The 21,798-nt window shown below is 38.5% G+C and overlaps 1 protein-coding gene and 1 pseudogene across 1 annotated transcript; both read left to right on the top strand.

The window, feature by feature from the left end:
* Nucleotides 1-208: 208 nt before the first annotated feature.
* On the top strand, nt 209-3,780 carry LOC104451390 (G-type lectin S-receptor-like serine/threonine-protein kinase At4g27290). Its single transcript, XM_039314345.1, has 7 exons — nt 209-1,620; nt 1,843-1,968; nt 2,089-2,213; nt 2,281-2,491; nt 2,666-2,903; nt 2,980-3,130; nt 3,196-3,780. Exons 1-7 carry the CDS (start codon nt 336-338, stop codon nt 3,502-3,504), a joined length of 2,445 nt encoding a protein of 814 aa, XP_039170279.1. The 5' UTR covers nt 209-335; the 3' UTR covers nt 3,505-3,780.
* A 9,471-nt stretch (nt 3,781-13,251) lies between these two features.
* Nucleotides 13,252-16,434, top strand: LOC120294313 (annotated as a pseudogene).
* The last annotated feature ends 5,364 nt before the right edge of the window (nt 16,435-21,798 follow it).

Genomic DNA, 21,798 nt, shown 5'->3' with positions numbered 1-21,798 from the left:
ATCGTCAGTCTTGGTTGGGGAAGATTTGTTAGTCGTCACCTTGTCCCCGGATTTTATAGGCTGTAATTGAGCCGTGAAGGAGGGGGCATGACTTTCGTGCATTGCATGAATAGACATCATAAGTCGCCCAATAAAGACACCTGCTTAACTTGGTCGTCTACATTTAATGACCATTGCTCTCTTATTTCGTTGGGAGTTGTTGGTGATAGAATCTGCTACAAAACTACAGAATATCCTGTCAGGTGGGCTTCAGCTAGATATTCTTGGTGAGAACCTTTGAGTTTAAAACTTTCCATTGAGAGGGAGGAGCTAGGGAAAAACTACCGGAAGATTTCATGCCATTGGGAAAGGTTCCATATCCCCCCTTCTTTTACTCTGTTTATGTCATGTTTATGCTGCACTTGGTGGTCGCATCCGATACCTTAAGTCCAGGTCAGTCCATCAAAGATGCGGAGAGATTGGTCTCTTCAGGCCAAAGCTTTGAGTTTGGCTTCTTCTCTCCACAAAACTCCAAGTATAGGTACTTGGGGATATGGTACAAATTTAGTCCTGAAAAAGTCGTTTGGGTTGCCAACCGAAACAACCCGCTCACTGATTCAAATGGTGTTCTCACATTTAGCGATGAGAGGAATCTAGTTGTTCTCAACCGATCAAAGAGCATCATCTGGTCTTCGAATTCATCCAGGGTTTTAAGAAACCCGGTTGCTCGGTTGTTTGACTCTGGTAACCTTGTCGTTTCAGAGAATACAAGCTCGCATTCTGGTGCATGCTCATGGCAGAGCTTTGACTATCCAACCGACATCCTTTTAGCTGGTATGCGATTGGGATGGAGCCTCAAAACCGGTTTTGAATGGTCTCTGACTTCTTGGAAAAGCACGGATGATCCTTCCTCTGGAGACTATACCTTCGGAATAAATGTTAATGGATTGCCCCAACTTGAGGTTCGCAAAAGAGGCTCCACAAAAACATTTCGAGCAGGGCCATGGAATGGATTGCGTTTCATGGGAATTCCAGCAATTGAGACTACCCTTTTGAGGCCTCTCTTTGTTTACAATGACACAGATGTCCATTATGAGTTTGATAATTCCGTGGATGATATCATTACCATGCTCACATTGAATCAGTCTGGTCTTCTGCAACTTCTTCTAAGGAACAAAAAGAACTCTAGATGGGATGTCATGGCCTCATTTCCCCGCGATCCATGTGATAACTATGGGCAGTGTGGTGCTAATGGTGTCTGCAAAAGTAACAAAGACCCTAGATGCCAGTGCTTGCAGGGATTTGTGCCCAAATCCCAAGAAGAGTGGCAGTTATTTAATTCAACCAGTGGGTGCATTAGGAAAGCTCAGTTGAATTGCTCTCAAGAACCTGGCTTTCTGAAAATTTCGATGCTGAATCTGCCCGATCTGATAGACTTCTGGTTAAACAAGAACATGAGCCTCGACGAGTGCAAGGTGGAGTGTCTAAAAAACTGTTCTTGTACGGCCTATGCTAATTCAGATGTTAGAGGAGGAGGAAGTGGCTGTCTGATGTGGTTTGGCAATCTCGTTGATTTAAGAGAATTTGAACAAGACAACTATGTACAAAATATCTACATAAAATTATCTGCTTCTGAGTTAGGTAAATATGTACATAGTGATTCAGTTAGCAACCATTATACGCTGCGATGATCTTGCTTTTTTTCAAAGTGTGTACATAGTAAATGCTGGATTAATCATCATCTTGTCCCCAACTATTTAAACGTTTGCTTATCCTTTTGCTGGAATAATTGGTGACATTCATCAGCTTATGAACATATTACCGTCTGAAATTAGTTAACACACTTTTTCTTGGCAATTCTAGATTCCATCCAGAGCCCTGTCAATAAGAAAAAACTGTTGACTGTCACGGTGGCTTCAGTCATTTCTGGATTGCTCATAGCAGGTGTAGCATTGAGTATTAAGTGGAAGAGCAGAATGAAAAGAAGAGGTAAGCTTGTTTGTAATTTAGTCCCCTCTTAACTGTGAAGATTTGCATTGAAATTCTGTTGTCGGACCATAACCAAATTAAATATTGCTTTCATATGATAGATAGAGTTCATCCTTGTAGGCTTACTAAGGCAGAAGGAAGACATTGATTTACCATTATATGATTTTTCTACCATTGCTGTTGCTACTGGACATTTCTCACAGACCAACATGATTGGAGCGGGTGGCTTTGGTTCAGTCTACAAGGTAATGAGCTATGGATTTGCAAGTTTACAGAACACGATAAGCTTATTCAATTGAAAAAATAATGCAGGGAAATCTCTCCATGGGTCAAGAAATAGCGGTGAAGAGGCTGTCGAAAGGTTCAAGACAAGGCCTTGAAGAATTTATGAATGAAGTTCTCCTAATTGCCAAACTTCAGCATAGGAATCTTGTTGGACTTCTTGGCTGTTGCATTGAGGGAGAAGAAAGAATGTTAATATATGAGTATATGCCAAATAAAAGCTTGAATTATTTCATTTTCGGTTCGTCCTCCTCGATCCTTTTCATTTCCATTTCGCTCCACCCCCAAGCTATTAGTCAGTATGTCATTTGTGCCTCTGCCCGGACATACATCCAAATGCAAATCAATAAACTCATTTTCTCTAAAAGTGCCGAGCTTAAATGTTTAAGACTTACATTGGGTCGACTGTATGCAGATGATGATAGAAGCTTCTTGTTAGCATGGAAGAGTCGCTTTGACATAGTTTTAGGAATTGCGAGAGGTCTTCTCTATCTTCATCAAGATTCAAAACTACAAGTCATTCACAGAGATCTCAAAACAAGCAATATACTGTTAGATGCGGACCTCAAACCTAAAATCTCAGACTTTGGCCTTGCAAGAATCTTTGGAGGCAATGAAAGAGAAGCAAGAACAAAAAGAATCGTTGGTACCTAGTAAGTTTCTCATCTTGATTAACGAGCAATGTTCATGAATATTGGGTAGATATAAGTTGCGATATTCTTAATGCAGTGGCTATATGTCCCCGGAATATGCTTTTGACGGAGAATTCTCTGTGAAATCCGACGTTTTTAGTCTTGGTGTAATTTTGCTGGAGATAATAAGTAGCAAAAGGAACAGAGGGTTCTACCATCCTGATCATCAACACAATCTTCTTGGGCATGTAAGTGAGTACGGTTTGGTTTTTCTTTTATATGATATTTAATGACACGAATAGATTTGTCCTAGGCATGGTTGCTGTGGAGCGCAGGCAGGTCCTTGGAGCTTCTACATGAATCTCTTTGCGACTCCTTCATTGCATTCCAAGTTGAGAGATGCATTCATGTTGGTTTGCTATGTGTGCAAAAGTTTCCTGGAGATAGGCCAACAATGTCTTCAGTCGTTTTCATGTTAGCGAATGAGGAAGCAATCTTGCCCCAGCCTAAACAGCCCGGTTTTTTTATGGAGAGAGTTCCATCGACCACAGAGGCATCTTTAATGAGGGAAGAATTGTACACAAGGAATATGGTTACGATCACCATGCCGGAAGGTCGATAAACTTCCCATCGAGAATGTTCCCTACAGTGTGCGATTTAGATTTTTAAAATCAGCTTTCTCGGCACATGAAGGTAAAAAGGATCAGAAAATTGTGTGCACAAATATGTGGCTACCTCGCAGCGAGGACTATTTAGAGTAAGATGAGGGCCGCAATAAAGGATTCTCGTTTTTATGATTCAGTGGCTCAAGCAACTTGGTGAGGGCCTTTTTATTGACGTTCATTGCCAATGATTATTCGTGAAGATAAATCATATCGACTCTATAACCTTTTGAAGGAGCAAGTAATTATATTTATTACTTTGATTTATCATCGTACAATACATCAATATGTAGTATCCCAATGAAGTACTTCTACATATATAACCAATATAAAGTCTCTATTGTTCAGTCTTCATTGAATTTGTCTGACAACACTTTCAGTGCGTTAATCAAAATGATAAGAGTAACAAATTACGTTGTCCTGATGTTGTTATCGAGTTTAGTCAATATTTGAAATTCAATAAACCGATTCTTTAGCATGTGGTAACTTGCTTCAACTCCAGGGTTCCCAAGTTGAAATTGTCATATATATTGTCTCGATAACGGCAGGAAAGAGGTAAGAGAAAAAGAAAGCAGTGTGAAATTTCTAACTAATTTATCACCCAATCTAATGATGAAAAGAATCGATTAATGATTGATATCAAAAACATAATCGTGTTCAAGAGTCCTCCTAATTAAATATGGGCTAGTGATAATTAGATATGAACTAAGCACATTAATGTATGAGAATTATAGTGAGCTAGACTTTAATGTAGCTTCGTCTAGTTCATGAGTTATGGAAAACATTTGCTGAATACAATTTGAAAAGTCTATGAAAGCATTGTGATATATGTGGATTTGAATCTGTCACTTGCTTGCATATTGAGGACCATTTAACACAAGAATATCAAACGAGTTTGCTATTCTTAATGACATGGATCGTCTTTAAAACGATATGCACTATCGAATGATATCACCAATGTTTGTTTAGAGTTAGTATCAAGTCCATCTCCACATTTCTCCTATTATCACTTACTCTCCTCCACTTTTAAAAACACCAATGAACATCTCAAGATTTGCCATTGGAGATCACTTTACATCTTCGCATCTCGCCTTATCTATAATAATGCCATTTCATTTCTGAAAATGTCCCCACCTAGGGCATAAATTTTCTACCACACCCAACCCCAAAACCAAACTCAAAACATAACCCCATGTCTCTAAGCTCAGTTACTGCTTATTGGCTGCCGTCATGGCCACCGCCACAATGGCGTCCGCGATAGTGGTAGACGGTGATGGGTGATAAAAGAGGTGAGGGTTTGTGGGAAATGGAGGCCAGGGTTTGTGAGAGATTCAGAAGATTAAAATCCAAAGAGGGGCAATTTTGTTAATTTAGTAATAAGACATTTTCAGAGGATGGTAAGAGGTATTTTTTAAATAGAGGAGGGTAAGTAGTAAAGGGTGGAAAGTAAGGATTGTTTTTGGTATTTTCTTCCCTTTTATTTCGTCGGGAAAAATTGCTAATAACTAACAACTAAGATAGCTCCGTGAATCTACATCTTCCTTCAAATTACACTTAAATCATTTCAGCTAGACGAGTAGAAAGTTTGAGGACAGACCAACAAATAAATTTCGCGAAGCCAGAGTAGGTAGAGAACCTAAACAAAATGAAAAGAAATTCATCATTGCGGTAATCGTCAGCAATTAGAAGCCTACAATAGTCAACCAACTGAAGCAGTTGGTAGCTGAAATTCAATGAACAATTGTCATTTGATTACTTATGAGGGGTTCCAAGTCTCAATTTGTCAAACATAAATAGTTGATGGACCAAAAACAAGAAAAAAAAAAAAAAGAAAAAAAAAAAAAAAATAACAATAGGGTCAAATGCATGTATCGTATTATGACCGCTATGATGCCCCGTAGAAGGGCCCCATGGTGGCTCTTGAGAAGTTTCTCGCGTTTCCGTACATTTTGACTGGACAAATCCACAGTATTTACAAATAAACAATTTAAATACAACGTAGAACTCAGACCACAAGTCACCGACCGAAACAAGAACGTCCTGCAGCTTTGCAATGGTCTAGTACCTCGGTCAACTTGGATAAATGGCTCTCAACAACGAAAATCAAACACGCAAAAGGCCTCTGACGACAGAAACCCGAGACCCAAAATACGGGCGCCCTTTCGTTAGATAAGTGGAGAGATTCTAATTTAAATAGAAAAGTGGACTTCTGGAGGGTTCTTCCACTTAATAGATTCGGTTCAAAAAATCAATCTATATGATCCAATGAATCGGTTTCGTACACAAATTGAAGGTCGACACATATTTTAACTTGTTTTCCTACTATGCTTGTGTACATTTTTAATGCTAAAATACTTACAATTTCACATCACAACTAGGTCTACGATGCCACGTGGCTAATGCCAGAATCACATTGTTAGTCAATGTAATCAATTACAATCAATCACGATGCGTGGTGCCGTGTAGTTCAAATAGGAATGTGTGTTCATGTAGGAGTTTTATCATGGCAATAAATGCTTAGCTCAGATTTATGCAACAAGTATGTTCTAAACATCACTTTTTCTCTTTTCAAAAGTAACATGTTACGTCATGTTGTGCATTTCCAGCAAATTGAGCCGTCGACCTCAATCATTTTTAAATATGAATTTATAAATTCATAAAATAGATAAGACCACTCTTATGATAATCCACACAATTAAGCAAATCGAGCTCATGAACTCAAAATCCTATAAATTAAATAAGAAGTAATATCCAAATTCAAGCAATTAAGACTGATCTGGATGACGCTATTTCAGAGCCAAAGTGCTCACTACGAGTTGACAAAAGATCTCAAGAATAACCAATCACGATGAATAACCACTAATGTGAAGAACAACCACTTGGGCGACAAATAGCCACTCATGCGATAAACTTTCTTGTATTAAATCTCTCTATTGAACTCTAAATTATCGACAAAAAAAAAAAAAAAAAAAAACTCTAAATTAGAGTGTGTAAACCCTTTGCAAGTTAAAAGATTCTAAACTTTGTTGACTCAAAAGACAAACGAAAACGTGAAACCGTCAATCAAAATAAAAATTTGGAAGTCGATTGTAATGCATATGACATTTTAAAAATTCATTCCAATCAAATTGTATTTCAAAATCAACTTTTATAAAATCTTACAACTGCACAACATCTTATATTATTATTCCCAATAAAGTTGCAGCTTAAACTTTAAGTTGAATCCAGAAACTTAAAATTCACATGAGCCGAATTTATGAGTTGATTTAGAAAATTTTCTGATTAGATGAGCAAAGAGTAAGAATACGATACGAAACGGCGTTAGTTTGACTTGTCGAGCTTTCCGAGGCAAGGGTGCAAGAACCGTTTTCTTATTTTCTCTCTCTCTCTTCCTTCTCCTTTTCTTTCTATTTCCCCTTCCTTTTTCTTCTCTCCCGGCCGCTCTCTCTGCGTGCGCTCCTTTCTCCCTCTCGCGTGACTTTTCTCCTTCTTTGACCAGTCAACCTTTTCCTTTAACTTTTTCTTGCTTTCCTTTTTTGACTCGGTCAATGCCCAAATATTACAGCATGATTAGACATCAGACGTTTCCTATTCACCAACTCTGGACAACTCTGGACAACTCTGGACAAAGGGTACGCCTATGACTCTTGATTGCCCATCCCACAGGGAGTTGCTGGTGCATCAGCTCTATTAAAATTGCAGAATATTCTGCAAGGTACACTTTCAGCTAGATCTTCATGGCAAGCGTCTTTTGATTTTTAAAACTGGCACCTACAAGGTGGATCAACGGAAATATGGCAGAGGGCTTCATAGATATTGGAAAGCTTTCATTTTCGCTCCTTTTTCACTCTCTGTGTGTCATTTTTATATCGCTGCTGAACTTTTCGATCACATGCCCAAAAAAAGAAAAAAAAAAAAAACAAGGAAACACTTACCAATCACATGCCATAGGCATATTCCTTCTTTCATTCTGCCATTGAAGGCTGAAGCAAAACTAATAGGCCGAATATAACCTTATGGGCTTAAGTGATTTCTTGGGCTTGTGGGCTTGGTCCAGCCATTTACAGCACACGTCACAAAATCACTTGCTAGTTGCCAAACTCGTGTTGTCACATCTTTGCTTTAAATTTGCACAGCCCAAATAATTTTGGGCTGTAAAATAGTTGATGGACCAAAAACAAGCAAAAAAACAACCAAAGGGTCAAATGCATGTAACGTCGTATGACCGCTATGATGCTCAGCAGAAGGCCCCGTCGTGACTTTTGAGAAGCTTCTCACGTTTCCATACATTTTGACCGGACAAATTGCCCCAAAATTTTCCATTCTGTGGGCTTTCAGTTCAGACTCAAGTGACAAGTGGAAGCCTGAGGTGGGGATCTCTTCGACGCCAGAGCAAGGGACCATCGTGGTGGATGGCCACTGGGGTGGTGGTGGGGTGCCACCCATGAGAAATGCTGAGGACAGTAAGTTTGGCCCGAAGAGGGGTTGTCTTGGTGCGTGAAAATTATTAAGTTAATTTTTAAAATTTTATATCCAATCTGGGTTCATTCCACCTTGACACCGGATTTCTTGTCCAGCATTTTATTTGGATATATCTGAGTTTATCCGGTCTGAAAAACGTCATTGAATATCGGATATAATAATTTATTATCTAAACAAGACTTAAATTCGGACCATCAAACACAGCTTAAATGTTTGTGGTGAGACATCATCCAGAAACTACAACAAAATGACGTGCAAGTCCTTGGTTGTGCTTATAATTTTGAATGCCTATGAATTTATGGGATTAGACCAATCACTAAATTGCTCTCTCATTGTTGCTGAACTTGTGTTGTCACATCTTCCTTGGATTAGCACAGCCTGAATAATTTTGGGCTTCAAAATAGGCCTAGGTACCAACTCCTCCATTATTTCTGTTTGTGCAAATTTTTTCAGTGATTGTCACCCAAAATCTTTAAATAGGGCTGCATATTATGTTAGAAAACTAATACATTGTCATTAATGGCTATATGTCCCCTGAGTATGCCTTCGAGAAAATTCCCTATGAAATCCGATGTCTTTAGCTTTGGTGTGCTTTTTGTTAGAGATTTTAAGCAGCAAAAGAAACAGAGGATTTTGCCACCCAAATCATCACCATAACCTTCTTGGACATGTAAGAGAAGAGATCCAGAGCATATGTTGTTCTCTCTCCCTTATCTCTCTTTTCAGCTTGCATTACTAAGCCTGAGATGCAATTTTTTTCTGGCATGGTTGCTTTGGAGTGAAGACAGAGCCATGGGTGCCTGTATGATTTGGTGGAACCTCGAGTACGGAGATGTATCCATGTCGGCTTGTTATGCGTGCAGAAGTTCCCCAACGACAGACCAGCGACGTCCTCTGTAGTGGCCATGTTAGGCAATGAAAGTGGAAGCTTGCCTCAACCTACACAGCCTGGATTCTTCATGGAAAGAGGTTCAATAGACTTTAGCGCAACCATGAGGCATGAAGAACTCCATACTGTCAATGCAGTCACAGTGATGACGTTGGATGGTCGATAGTGCGTTTTTGTGAGGAATTGCGAATAGATCTGAGAAATGTCGTTGATCATTTATTTCATTCATTGTCCAAGACTTCTTGGTTTGTGCGCTTGGTATAAAGTCGAATGTATGCAGGTCCAGAAAACGATTGACCACAAAGGAGGGATCAGATTGGTAGAATTTTCCTTTTCTGCCTTCTGCAAGTGACAGTTTTAAAGTGTGATTTATGTTCTTTGGAAGTTTCATATGCATTTCGGGAATAATATCTTCTTTGGTCGTTTACATTTCGTGACCCTTTTAGCTGGTACGAAAGTAGGATGGAGATATATATATATATATGTATATATATTTGGTCGGTAAGTAGGAGGGTAGGATGGAGATTGAGAACTGGTTTTTGAACGATATCTGACTTCTTGGGGAAGCATGAGTGATCCTTCCTCTGTAGACGATACCTATGGTACAAATATTAACGGGTGGCTCCAATTTTAAGGACTCCAGAAAAGAACTTCATGCGAGTGTGAAGAGAAACAAAATCACTAACGACAACCTAAGGGAAATTGGTTCTTGATAAGGATATACAGTGAAAATAATTATGACCAGGCAGCCTAAGACATTTTTTTTTTTAATAGTACTTATTAATCAAAAAAGTGAGTTTGATCCGAACTTTTTGCTACATTTCTGGGATGTGGCTCTACAGTGGACAACAAAACTACAATTTTCTCCTTGACCTGAAAGAAATGGAGGAAAGTTATGTGCACCCAACATTGGTGGGGACTTTGTTGAGATAACTGCAGGTCTTGTGAAGTTGACGCTCTTGACTTGTATTTGCGCTAACTCGGTTTCTTGTGCTTTTATTAAGGTCTAGAACAGAACACGCGTGTTGAATTTGCAAAAGACAAAACTAAGAAATTGACATTAAAATGGCAAAATTAGAAACAGAAAAACGCGTTTAAATAATGCCTTAAAAATACGAGCTATTTGCGTTTAGCTGAGTTATGTACAGATCCGGTCGCCTCTACCTAATTGCAATTTTCATTTCCATTCTTACTCTTACTTTCGAAAATCTTCAGAGGGGAGGCAGTACAGCTATCCCCGAAAGTACAATCCTGTATGTTTTCGTTGATTACCTGCTGTGTATGGAACGATCGGCATCCTCTTAAGGATTAAGTGGTTGCTCAAAAGTCCAAAACATATGGACGTTAGAAAATAAAATCCTAATTATTAAATATCACTGCTAATCCGCAACCCGAACACCAAATCTGTCACACTTTGAAACCAACAAGAAATGGCGATGATACCACAGTTTCAAAACAACCAACCATCTATTATCAAAATATATTAGCAGGTTGGTTACAACATCACAACTTCTATAATTTATCAAATATATATATATTTGCTAAACCCAACAACTATCAACAGACATACATACAAACTCCAACTCCCAAAAATTCTCGTCAATATTGCTCTCATGCTATAAGGCGCTAGTCAAGAAACCGAAAAAACATGAAAGACGAGTGGAATGAGCAACCATGGCCTAATGAATAGTATGATTCTTTTAAGTAGATCGATTATTCACTATGCACGTTTACAAAACCAAAGCACAACTCATTTAACCCAAATTCACAATATAGTATATGTGCAAGATCAAAAATCAGTTGTTTTCCCTTCGACAAAGCATTATACAAATAAGAATACCGATTTAATCTACCATTACAATTCAAACATTAATGATTAAGTCCATTGATCAATCTTTATCAAATCACATGTCCATGGTCCACTTCATTGACCAATCTCATGTTCATATATCTAAAGATAATCATGTATAACGCCCTTATGGCAAAGGCGATCAAAATTTTCTCTTGGCTAGGTTTCCACTAACATTATCAGTGGTTGGCTCATAAGAATATCTTAAAACTAGTATGCATACCTATAAACCCCTTAATGGACTCATGGAGATGTAGAGTATCGACACAAACCCACTACAACATTCTTCAAAATCCACAAAGTGAATTTATAAATAATATCACGATTCAATTTCACAAATAAAAACATATAATTTTTCGCAACTTAGTTCATCAAATATAATATATCTCACATGACACATCTCATACCATTTCGAAACCCATTTTATAAACCAGTAAACTTTTGAAACGCTTTTCATAAAGCGTTTTTCAAACCATTCACAAATAACCAAAAAGTAGTAATTACTTAGTCTAGATTTATACAAATGACACGCTTTTAATAGTTTCTAATATTTTTAATCCATATTGCTTTCTAAATATGAGTATACAAGCACAAAGTAGAGCAGCTCTACTCATCTACGAATAAGCTAAATTAAGTTTAAATGCTAACTAAATGATAGGAGAATTACAAAAAAAAAAAAAAAAGAGTCTTAAACTTATTGCAATTATGTTAATTCAATCTTAAACTCTCTCTCTCTCCTTCTTTTTTTTTTTTTCAATTCAGTCCTAAATTTTTTTTATTTGTACCGGTTCAATCCATCCAACTAATTTTGGCCAAGGCACGGTTGGATGCTACCGATGCTGATGTGACATTTTAAGATAATATTTTAATATTTTAGAATTTTTTAAATATATATTTTTTATTTTCCTTATTTATTTTTTTTTTTTTGTCTTTCCCTTCCCCTTCTCCGACCCTTAGTGCTATATCTAGCCACGTGAGGATGCCGGTGAGGGCTGTGATGCCCTTGTCCACTACTATCGAGGGCATCTTGGCCCTTGCTTGTGGTTGGCAAGGGTCGCCGGTGACCTTAGTGAGGGTGTCATAGCCCTCGCCCGTGGTCAGCGAGGGTTGATCGATGACCCTCGCTAATGCTAAAGGTAGGGGAAGGTGAAGGGGAAAAAAATAAAGAAAAAAAAAATTCTTAATTTTTTTTAAATATTAAAATATTATCTTAAAAATGCCATGTTAGTGCCGATAGTGGCACGTTAGTGCCGATAGTGGCATGTCAATGCCGGTCGACCAAAATTGGCCAAATGGACTGAATTGACATAAATACAAAAAGTTTAGGATTAATTTGACCAAAAAAAAGTTTATGACTGAATTGACACAATTGCAATAGGTTTAGAACTTTTTTGATAATTTCCCCACAAAATGACTCTTACGCGTCAACAAATTGCTTGCCCACATCAATTATTCAAAGTTATCCGTAGAATGAAGCTCGTGTGCGAAAGTCTAAAATTTAGGTTCGATCAAACCGTTACTTCAAATTAGCTCCTGTCAAACCTCATAGCTCATTAACCCCATAATCCATAATTTCCATGTAATTCCACAACTTGACTACTCTAAATTGGACTCAAATTTCACATAATTTCGAATTTGTACCCTAAATTTCGAAAATTTTCCAATTAGATAAATAAATGGCTGGCAAATGCAACATGGGGAGGTCTCTGGTGTGTAGGCATAAATTTCCCTCTTTTCCTTTCCCTTTCTCTTCTTCCCATTTCCTCTCCGCCGCCATCCTCTCTTTTTCTTCTTCCCCTTTTATCGCTTCGTCAATGTCTTTTTGCTTTAAATAAAGTCGTCTTTTTTTTTTTTTTTTTCTATTAGCCAATTGATTTGACCAAGTCAACAAACCAAAATATTATAGAACCAGTCCAAGGAGGTGTTCTTGTCCGGCAGTGTTGCGCTCACCCGTGTCTTCACGTTGCTCATGTACAATGAGTAGTCCTAGGCTAGGACCCGAACTAATCGAGCTCTCTCACCAACTCGAAGAGCCAGTCCAAAAAGTTGTCCATTTTTTAAAGGCAACATTTTAAGAAAAATTACTAAAAATTGGAGTTTAAATTGGGTAGAGTCTGCATGGGATTATGATCGAGACGATTATGAGTCGTTTACATAGCATTGCATAAAAATAGATCAATTTAAATCTTATTACTTTGGACCAACCGAACCGACCTGGTTGATGGGCTAGCCATGAGGAGTGGGCATGACCTTCTCCCATTGCATGAATAGACATCATAAGTCTCCCAATAAAAACACTAGCCAAACTTGGGCGTCTACATTTCATGACCTTTGCTTACTTATTTCATTGGGAGTTTCCAGTGACAGAATCTGCTACAGAATCACTGAATACAGGTAGGCTTCAGCTGGATTTTCTTGGTGAGAGCCTTTGAGTCGAAAACTTTTCATTGAGAGGGAGGAGCTAGGGAAAAACTGACAGAAGACTTCATGGCATTGGAAAAGGTTCCATATTCCCCCTTCTTTTACTCTGTTTCTGTCATGTTTATGCTGAACTTGGTGATCGCATCCGATACCTTAAGTCCAGGTCAGTCCATTAAAGATGGAGAGAGATTGGTCTCTTCAGGCCAAAGCTTTCAGCTTGGGTTCTTCACTCCAGAAAACTCCAAGTACAGGTACTTGGGGATATGGTACAAATTTAGTCCTGAAAAGTCGTTTGGGTTGCCAACCGAAACAACCCACTCACTGATTTAAATGGTGTTCTCACATTTAGCGATGAGAGGAATCTTGTTGTTCTCAACCGATCAAAGAGCATCATCTGGTCTTCGAATTCATCCAGGGTTTTAAGAAACCCAGTTGCACAGTTGTTGGACTCTGGTAACCTGGTCGTTTCAGACAATACGAGCTCTCACTCTGGTGAATGGTCATGGCAGAGCTTTGACTATCCAACCGACACTCTTTTAGCTGGTATGCGAATGGGATGGAACCTCAAATCTGGTTTCGAATGGCGTCTGACTTCTTGGAAAAGCACGGATGATCCTTCCTGTGGAGAATATACCTTTGGAATAAATGTTAATGGGTTGCCCCAATATGAAATGCTCAAACGAGGCTCCACAAAAACATTGCGGACAGGGCCATTCAATGGATTCGGTTTCCCAGGAGATCCATGGACTAAGAGCACCCTTTTCAAGCCGTGGTTTGTTTACAATGAAACATATGTATATTTTGAGTTTGAATCTTCAAGGTATGATGTCTTCACCATACTCACATTGAATCAGTCTGGTCTTGCTCAACGTCTTCTGAGGAAGAGAGAGAGCTCTACATGGCAGGTCATGACCTCATCTCCCCATGATCCATGTAATCAATATGGCCGGTGTGGTGCTAATGCTTTTTGCAAAAGGAACGAAGAACCTAGATGCCAGTGCTTGCAGGGATTCGTGCCCAAATCCCCAGAAGAGTGGCAGTTTTTTAATTCAACCAGCGGGTGCATTAGGAAAGCTCAGTTAAATTGCTCTCAAAAACAGGGCTTTCTGAAACTTTCGATGCTGACTCTGCCCGACCTGATAGACTTCTGGGTAAACAAGAACATGAGCCTTGAGGAGTGCAAGGTGGAGTGTCTAAAGAACTGTTCTTGTACAGCTTATGCTAATTCAGATGCGCGAGGAGGAGGAAGTGGCTGTCTGATGTGGTTCAGCAATCTCATTGATATAAGAGAATTTGGACAAGATGTACAAAATATCTTCATTAAATTATCTGCTTCTGAGTTAGGTAAATATGTACAAAGTGATTCAGTTAGCAACCACTTTTCTAAGCTGCAATGATCTTGCTTTTAAAAAAGTGTGTACATGGTGAATGCTGGATTAATCATGATCTTGTACCCAACTATTTACTTGTTTGCTTATTTTTTTGCTGGACTATTTGTGATCACATCCATCAGCTTCTGAACATATCATCGTCCAAAATTAGTTAACACGCTTTTCTTGGCAATTCTAGATTCCATCCAGAGCCCTATCAATAAGAAAATACTGTTGACAGTGACGGTGGCTTCAGTCATTTCTGGACTACTCATAGCAGGTATAGCATTGAGCATTATGTGGAAGAGCAGAATGAAAAGAAGAGGTAAGCTCGTTTGTAATTTAGTCCCCTTTTAACCGTGAATATTTGCGTTGAAATTCTGTTGTCGGACCGTGACCAAATTAATATTACTTTCACATGATAAATAGAGTTCGTCATTGTAGGCTTACAAATTCAGAAGGAAGACATTGATTTACCATTATATGATTTTTCTACCAATGTTGTTGCTACTGGACATTTCTCACAGACCAACAGGATTGGAGCGGGTGGCTTTGGTTCAGTCTACAAGGTAATGAGCTATGGATTTGCAAGTTTACAGAACACGATAAGCTTATTTACTTGAAAAAATAATGCAGGGAAATCTTTCCATGGGTCAATAAATAGCGGTGAAGAGGCTGTCCAAAGGTTCAAGCCAAGGCCTTGAAGAATTTATGAATGAAGTACTCCTAATTGCCAAACTTCAGCATAGGAATCTTGTTGGACTTCTTGGCTGTTGCATTGAGGGAGAAGAAAGAATGTTAATATATGAGTATATGCCAAATAAAAGCTTGGATTACTTCATTTTCGGTTCGACCTCCTTGATCCTTTTCATTTCCTTTTCGCTCCACTCCCATTCTATTAGTCAGTAATCATTTATGCCTTTGCCTGGACATACAACCAAATGCAAATCAATAAACTCATTATATTAGTTAGTAACCAAATGTTTAAAACTTATGTTGGGTTGACTGTATGCAGATGATGACAGAAGCTTCTTGTTAGCGTGGAAAAGTCGCTTCGACATAGTTTTAGGAATTGCGAGAGGACTTCTTTATCTTCATCAAGATTCAAAACTGCAAGTCATTCACAGAGATCTCAAAACAAGTAATATTTTGTTAGATGCGGACCTCAATCCTAAAATCTCAGACTTTGGCCTTGCAAGAATCATTGGAGGCAATGAAAGAGAAGCAAGAACAAGAAGAATCATTGGTACCTAGTAAGTTTCTTATCTTGATTAACAAGCACTGTCCATGAACATTGTCCTTGAACACTGGGTAGATTTAAGTCTTGATATTCTTAATGCAGTGGCTACATGTCTCCAGAATATGCTTTTGATGGAAAATTCTCTGTGAAATTCGATGTTTTTAGCCTTGGTGTAGTTTTGCTAGAGATAGTAAGTGGCAAAAAGAACAGAGGGTTCTGCCATCCTGATCATCAACACAACCTTCTTGGGCATGTAAGTAAGTACAGTATGGTTGTCCAAACTCATGTCTTTTAGGTGATGTTTAATGACATAACTGGATTTGTCCCAGGCATGGTTGCTATGGAGTGGAGGCAGGTCCTTGGAGCTTCTACATGAATCTCTATGTGACTCCTTCATTGCATCCCAAGTAGAGAGATGCGTTCATGTTGGTTTGCTATGTGTCCAAAAGCTTCCTGGAGATAGACCAACAATGTCTTCAGTCGTTTTCATGTTAGCGAATGAGGAAGCAATCTTGCCACAGCCTAAACAGCCCGGTTTCTTTATGGAGAGAGATCCATCGAGCACAGAGGCATCTTTAAAAAAGGGAAGAATTGTACACAAGGAATATCGTTACGATCACCATGCCGGAAGGTAGATAAACTTCCCATTGAGGATGTTCCCTGCAGTGTGCAATTTAGAATTTTAGATCAGTTTTCTCAGTGCAAGAAAGTAAATTGGATCCGAAGATTGTGTACACAAATCTGTAGCTAACTCGCAAGAAAGCGAGATGAGGGCGGCAATAAAGGATTCTCGTTTTTATGATTCAGTGGCTCAAGCAACATGGTGAAGGCCTTTTTATTGATCATTGCCAATGATTATTCATGGAGATAAATCATATAAACTCTATGACCTTTTGAAGGAGCAAGTAATTATATTTACTGCTTCAATTTATTCTTATGTGATACATCGATACGTAGTATCCCAATTAATTATTTACACATTTATAAACAATATAAAGTATCTATTGTTTGGTCTTAATTAAATGAGTCCAACAACACTTTCAGTGCATTAATCAAAATGATAAGAATAGCAAATTCTATTGTCCTGATGTTGTTATCTAGTTTTGTCAATTTCAAAATTCAATAAACTGATTCTTTAGCATGTGGCCTAGCATTAACTTGCCCGGACTTTGGAGTTCCCAAGTTGAAATTGTCAAATATATCGTCTCATGACAGCAAGAAAGGGAAAGAAAAAAAAGAAAGCAATGTGGAATTTCAGACAAATTTATCACCCAATCAAACCATGAAGAGAATTAGTTAATGGTTGATATCTAATACATAATTATGTTCAAGAGTCTTCCTAATTAAATTTGGGCTAGTGATAATTAGATGTGAACTAAGGAACTTAAATGTGTGAGAATCACAGTGAGCTAGACCTTAATGTTGCTTCATTAGGTTTTTGAGTTACATAAAGCATTTGCTAAAAATAATTTGAAAAGTTTGTGAAAGCATTGTGATAGGTGTAAATATATTATTTGATTGCTTGCATATTGAGGACTATTTAGCATGAGAGTATCAAATGAGTTTCCTATTTTTAATGACATAGATCATCTTTAAAATGATATGATATGCACTGTGAAAAGATATCACTAATGTTTGTTTAGATTTAATATCAAATCCATCTCCACATTTGTCCTATTTTCTCTTACCCCTCTCTCCTTTAAAAACACCAAACAACATCTCAAGGTTTGCCATTGGAGATCACTTTACATCCATATTTACGATAATGCCATTTCATTTCTGAAAATGCCCCCACCCAAGTCATAAATTTTCCACCACACGTAAACCCGAAACCAAACTGAAAAAATAACCACATAATTCTAAGCTTAATTACTGCTCATTGGCTGCCGTCATGGCCACAGCCACAATGGTGGCGGCGGTAGTGGCAGATGGTGATGGGTGATAAAAGAGGCGAGGGTTTGTGGGTGATGGGGAAGGTTGGTGAGAGATTTGGAGGATTATATTTCAAAGAGGGGCAATTTTGTCATTTTAGCTGGTAAGTGGTATTTTTTTTTTTTTAATAGAGGAGGGTAAGTAGTAATGGCTGGAAAGTAAGGATGGTTTTTGGTATTTTCCTTTTCTTTTATTTCGTTGAGAAAAATTATGAACAACTAACGATTAAGGTAGCTCCATGAATCTACATCTTCCTTAAAATTACATTCAAATCATTTCAAACCAAATAAATTTCTTTAAGCCAGAGTACTTAGAGAACCTAAACAAAATGAAAAGAATTCATCATCGCAATAATAGTCAGCAATAAGCAGCCCCCGGTAGTCAACCAAGTGCTTTGGCATAGTTGCTTATCTTCCAAAAGAAGCTGCGGGATAAGTGGCAATAAAACGATTTTCTAAAGCTGAAGCAATTGAAAGCTGAAATTCAATGAACAATTGTCATTTGATTATTTATGGGAGGTTCTAACCCTAAATTTGTCAAATGTAAATAGTTGATGAACCAAAACAAGCAAAACAAAAAAACAAAAAACAAAAAAACAACAACAACAAAAGGGTCAAATGTATGTATCGTCTTATGACCGCTATGATGCTCAGCAGAAGGGCCCCGTGGTGACTTTTGAGAAGTTTCTACGTTTCCATACATTTTGACCGGACAAATTGTCCCAAAATTTTCCATTCCGTGGGCTTTCAGTTCAAACTCAAGTGACAAGTGAAAGCCTGAGGTGGGGATCTCTTTGGCGCCAGAGTGAGGGACCATCACGGTGGATGGCAGCTGGAGTGGTGGTGGGGTGCCACCGGTAAGAAACGCCAAGGATAGTGAGTTTGACCCAAGGTGTGGTTCTCTTCGTGCATGAAAATTGTTAAGTTCATTTTTAAAATTATATATCCAATTTGGTTCATTCCACCTCTTATGCCGGATTTCTTATCTGGCTTTTTATTATGATGTATTTGGATTTATCTGATCTGGACAATGTTACCAAACACTGGATATAATAATGTATTATCTTATCTAGACTTAAATCCATACCACCAAATACAGCTTAAATGTTTGTGGTGAGACTTCATTCGGAAACTGCAAGAAAATGATATGCAAGTCCTTGGTTGTGCTTATAATTTTGAATGCCTCTGAATTTATGGGATTAGACCGATCACTAAATCGCTCCCTTGTTGCCAAGCTTGTGTTTTCACATCTTCCTTAGATTAACACAGCCCGAATAATTTTGGGCTTCAAATTTTTTCAGTTCACCCTGTCTTTGTCCTGTGGGCTGTAATTGAGCCGTGAGGAGAAAGGTATGACTTTATTACTTCGCATGAATAGACATCATGAGTCTCCTAGTCAACCACACTTGACAGCTTAACTTGGTCGTCTGGATCTCCCGATGGTATGATATCGTCTACCACTGGGAATATCTAGTGATAGACTCTGCAACAAATGTAAGGAGTACCCTGTCGGGTAGGCTTCAGCCAGATCTTCTTGGTGAGAATCTTTGAGTTTGCAACTTGTCATTAAGAGGGAAGAGCCAGGGAAAGAATAAACAGAAGGCTTTATGGCATTCGAAAAGCTTCCTTATTACCCCTTCTTTTACTCTATTTTTGTCATGTTTGTGCTGAACTTGTCGATCACATCTGATACCTTAAGTTTAGGTCGGTCCATTAAAGATGGAGAGAAGTTGGTGTCTTCTGACCAAAGCTTTGAGCTTGGTTTTTTTCTCTCCTGGCAACTCCAAGAACAGGTACTTCGGCATGTGGTACAAGATCTCTCCAGAAACAGCTGTTTGGGTTGCCAATAGGGACAAGCCACTTAAGGATTCACATGGTTTTCTCACGTTTAGCCATGATGGAGATCTAGTTCTTGTCAACCAAGCGAAGAGTGTCGTCTGGTCTTCAAATTTGTCCAGGGTTGTGAAAAATCCCGTTGCTCAGCCCTTAGACACTGGAAATCTTGTCCTTAGAGAATTCTAGTTTCAATTCTGATGACTATAGATGGCAGAGTTTTGATCATCCGTCAGACACTCTACTACCTGATATGAAATTAGGATGGGACGTGAAAATTCGTTTCGAAAGGTGTCTGACTTCTTGGAAAAGCAAGGATGACCCTTCCCCTGGAGATTATACTTTCAGGTTGAACATTAACGAATTGCCTTAATTTGAACTCGTCAGCTTAGGATCTAGCAAGATATATCGGACAAGACCACATTTTGGAATACAATATAATGGTTCTTCAATGGCATCGAATGTATCTTCTATATGAAGTCAGTAAAAGCGAATTTATCGTAAGACTACTAATTAACCATTCCGGGTGGCTCCAGCTCTATGTCGCAAGTACAAGAAGCAATGCCTGGAATATCATGTACTCGATAACCAATGATAAATGTGATGCTTACGGTGCTTGTGGAGCCAACGGTACATGTAGAATTAACAGAGATCCAATATGTGATTGCTTAAAGGGGTTTGTACCGAAGTCTCCAGAACAATGGGATCTCCTCAATTGGTCTGATGGATGCACGAGGAGAATACAAAATAAATTGTTCAAAAGAAGAAGGGTTCCTCAAACTTGCAAACGTGAAAATTCCTGACCAGCTGGAGTTCTGGTTGAACAACAACATGAGCCTCGAGGAATGTGAGGCCGAGTGCTTAAAGAACTGTTCATGTACAGCTTATGCTAATTTAGATGTTAGAGGAGTTAGCGGCTGTCTCTTGTGGTTTGGAAGCCTACTTGACGTTAAGGAGTACAAAGAAGATAACTATGGGCAAGCTCTGTACATCCACCTACCAAAATCTGAACGTGGTACTAATTTTGCTGATCGTGCATTTTTCTCTAGACAATCTATCTTCTAACCAACTTATTCAGGAACAGCACCTCAAAGTTTGCATTTAATCTTCTCAGTCTCTATCCTATATTTCGTTCATAATTTTGCGAAGAAGAAAAGGATGGTCATTGCCATACTGATGTCGGCTATTGCTACTTTGTTTCTCTTGGTCACGGCGTACTGTCATCAAATCCAGAATCGCAGAATAAAGAGCAAAGGTCAGTATAACTAGTTCTACGAATGTACACCTCCACAATATACAAAGAGACATTAAGGCCCCTTCGTGTTTTTAACACGGATTGCACCATACATTTTTATAGTAAGTGGTCTTTCTTAGGTTGGAAAATCAAGGAGGAAGATGTTGATTTCCCACTATTTGATCTGGCTACCTTTGTTAATGCTATGAACGGTTTTTCTGAGGATAGTCTGATTGGAGCTGGTGGATTTGGTCCAGTTTACAAGGTAACAAGCCATGCATATTCCAAGGCGAGGTTAACTGCAAATAGGATGATCATATTTTATTGTTTAGCATGTATACTCTATATGCAATATGCAGGGCAATCTTTTTACCGGACAAGAAGTAGCAGTGAAGAGACTGTCAAGAGATTCAAGACAAGGTCTCGAAGAGTTCAAGAATGAAACAATTCTCATAGCCAAACTTCAACACCGGAATCTTATGGGGCTTCTAGGCTGTTGCATGGAGAGGGACGAAAGGATTTTGGTCTATGAGTCCATGCAAAACAAGAGCTTGGATTATTTTATCTTTGGTTAGTTCTCTAGACCCTATATTCACAGAGGTTCATGATGCATTGAACTTAATTCCTCTGGTTGACTAAACTTATCTGCATGTGCAGATCGTGAAAAATGCTTACTGTTAGACTGGGAAAAACTTTTTGACATCACCATTGGGATTGTGAGAGGTCTTCTCTATCTACACCACGATTCTAGACTTCAAGTAATTCACTGTGATCTCAAAGCTAGCAACATTTTATTGGATGGCAACCTAAGCCCTAGAATCTCGGATTTTGGGTTAGCAAGAATTTTTGCATGCGATGAGAAAGAAGCAAAGACGAAGAGAATCATCAGAACCTAGTAAGAACTCATCTTTTCAGCAAATCTCTGGATAGGACCATATATTTTGCTAAAAGGCTAATACATTGCCATTACAGTGACTATATGTCCCCTGAGTATGCATTTGATGG

Source organism: Eucalyptus grandis, chromosome 6 (assembly GCF_016545825.1).
Source record: "Eucalyptus grandis isolate ANBG69807.140 chromosome 6, ASM1654582v1, whole genome shotgun sequence".
Classification (NCBI taxonomy): domain Eukaryota; kingdom Viridiplantae; phylum Streptophyta; class Magnoliopsida; order Myrtales; family Myrtaceae; genus Eucalyptus; species Eucalyptus grandis.
This window is presented reverse-complemented; position numbering and strand designations above follow the sequence as displayed.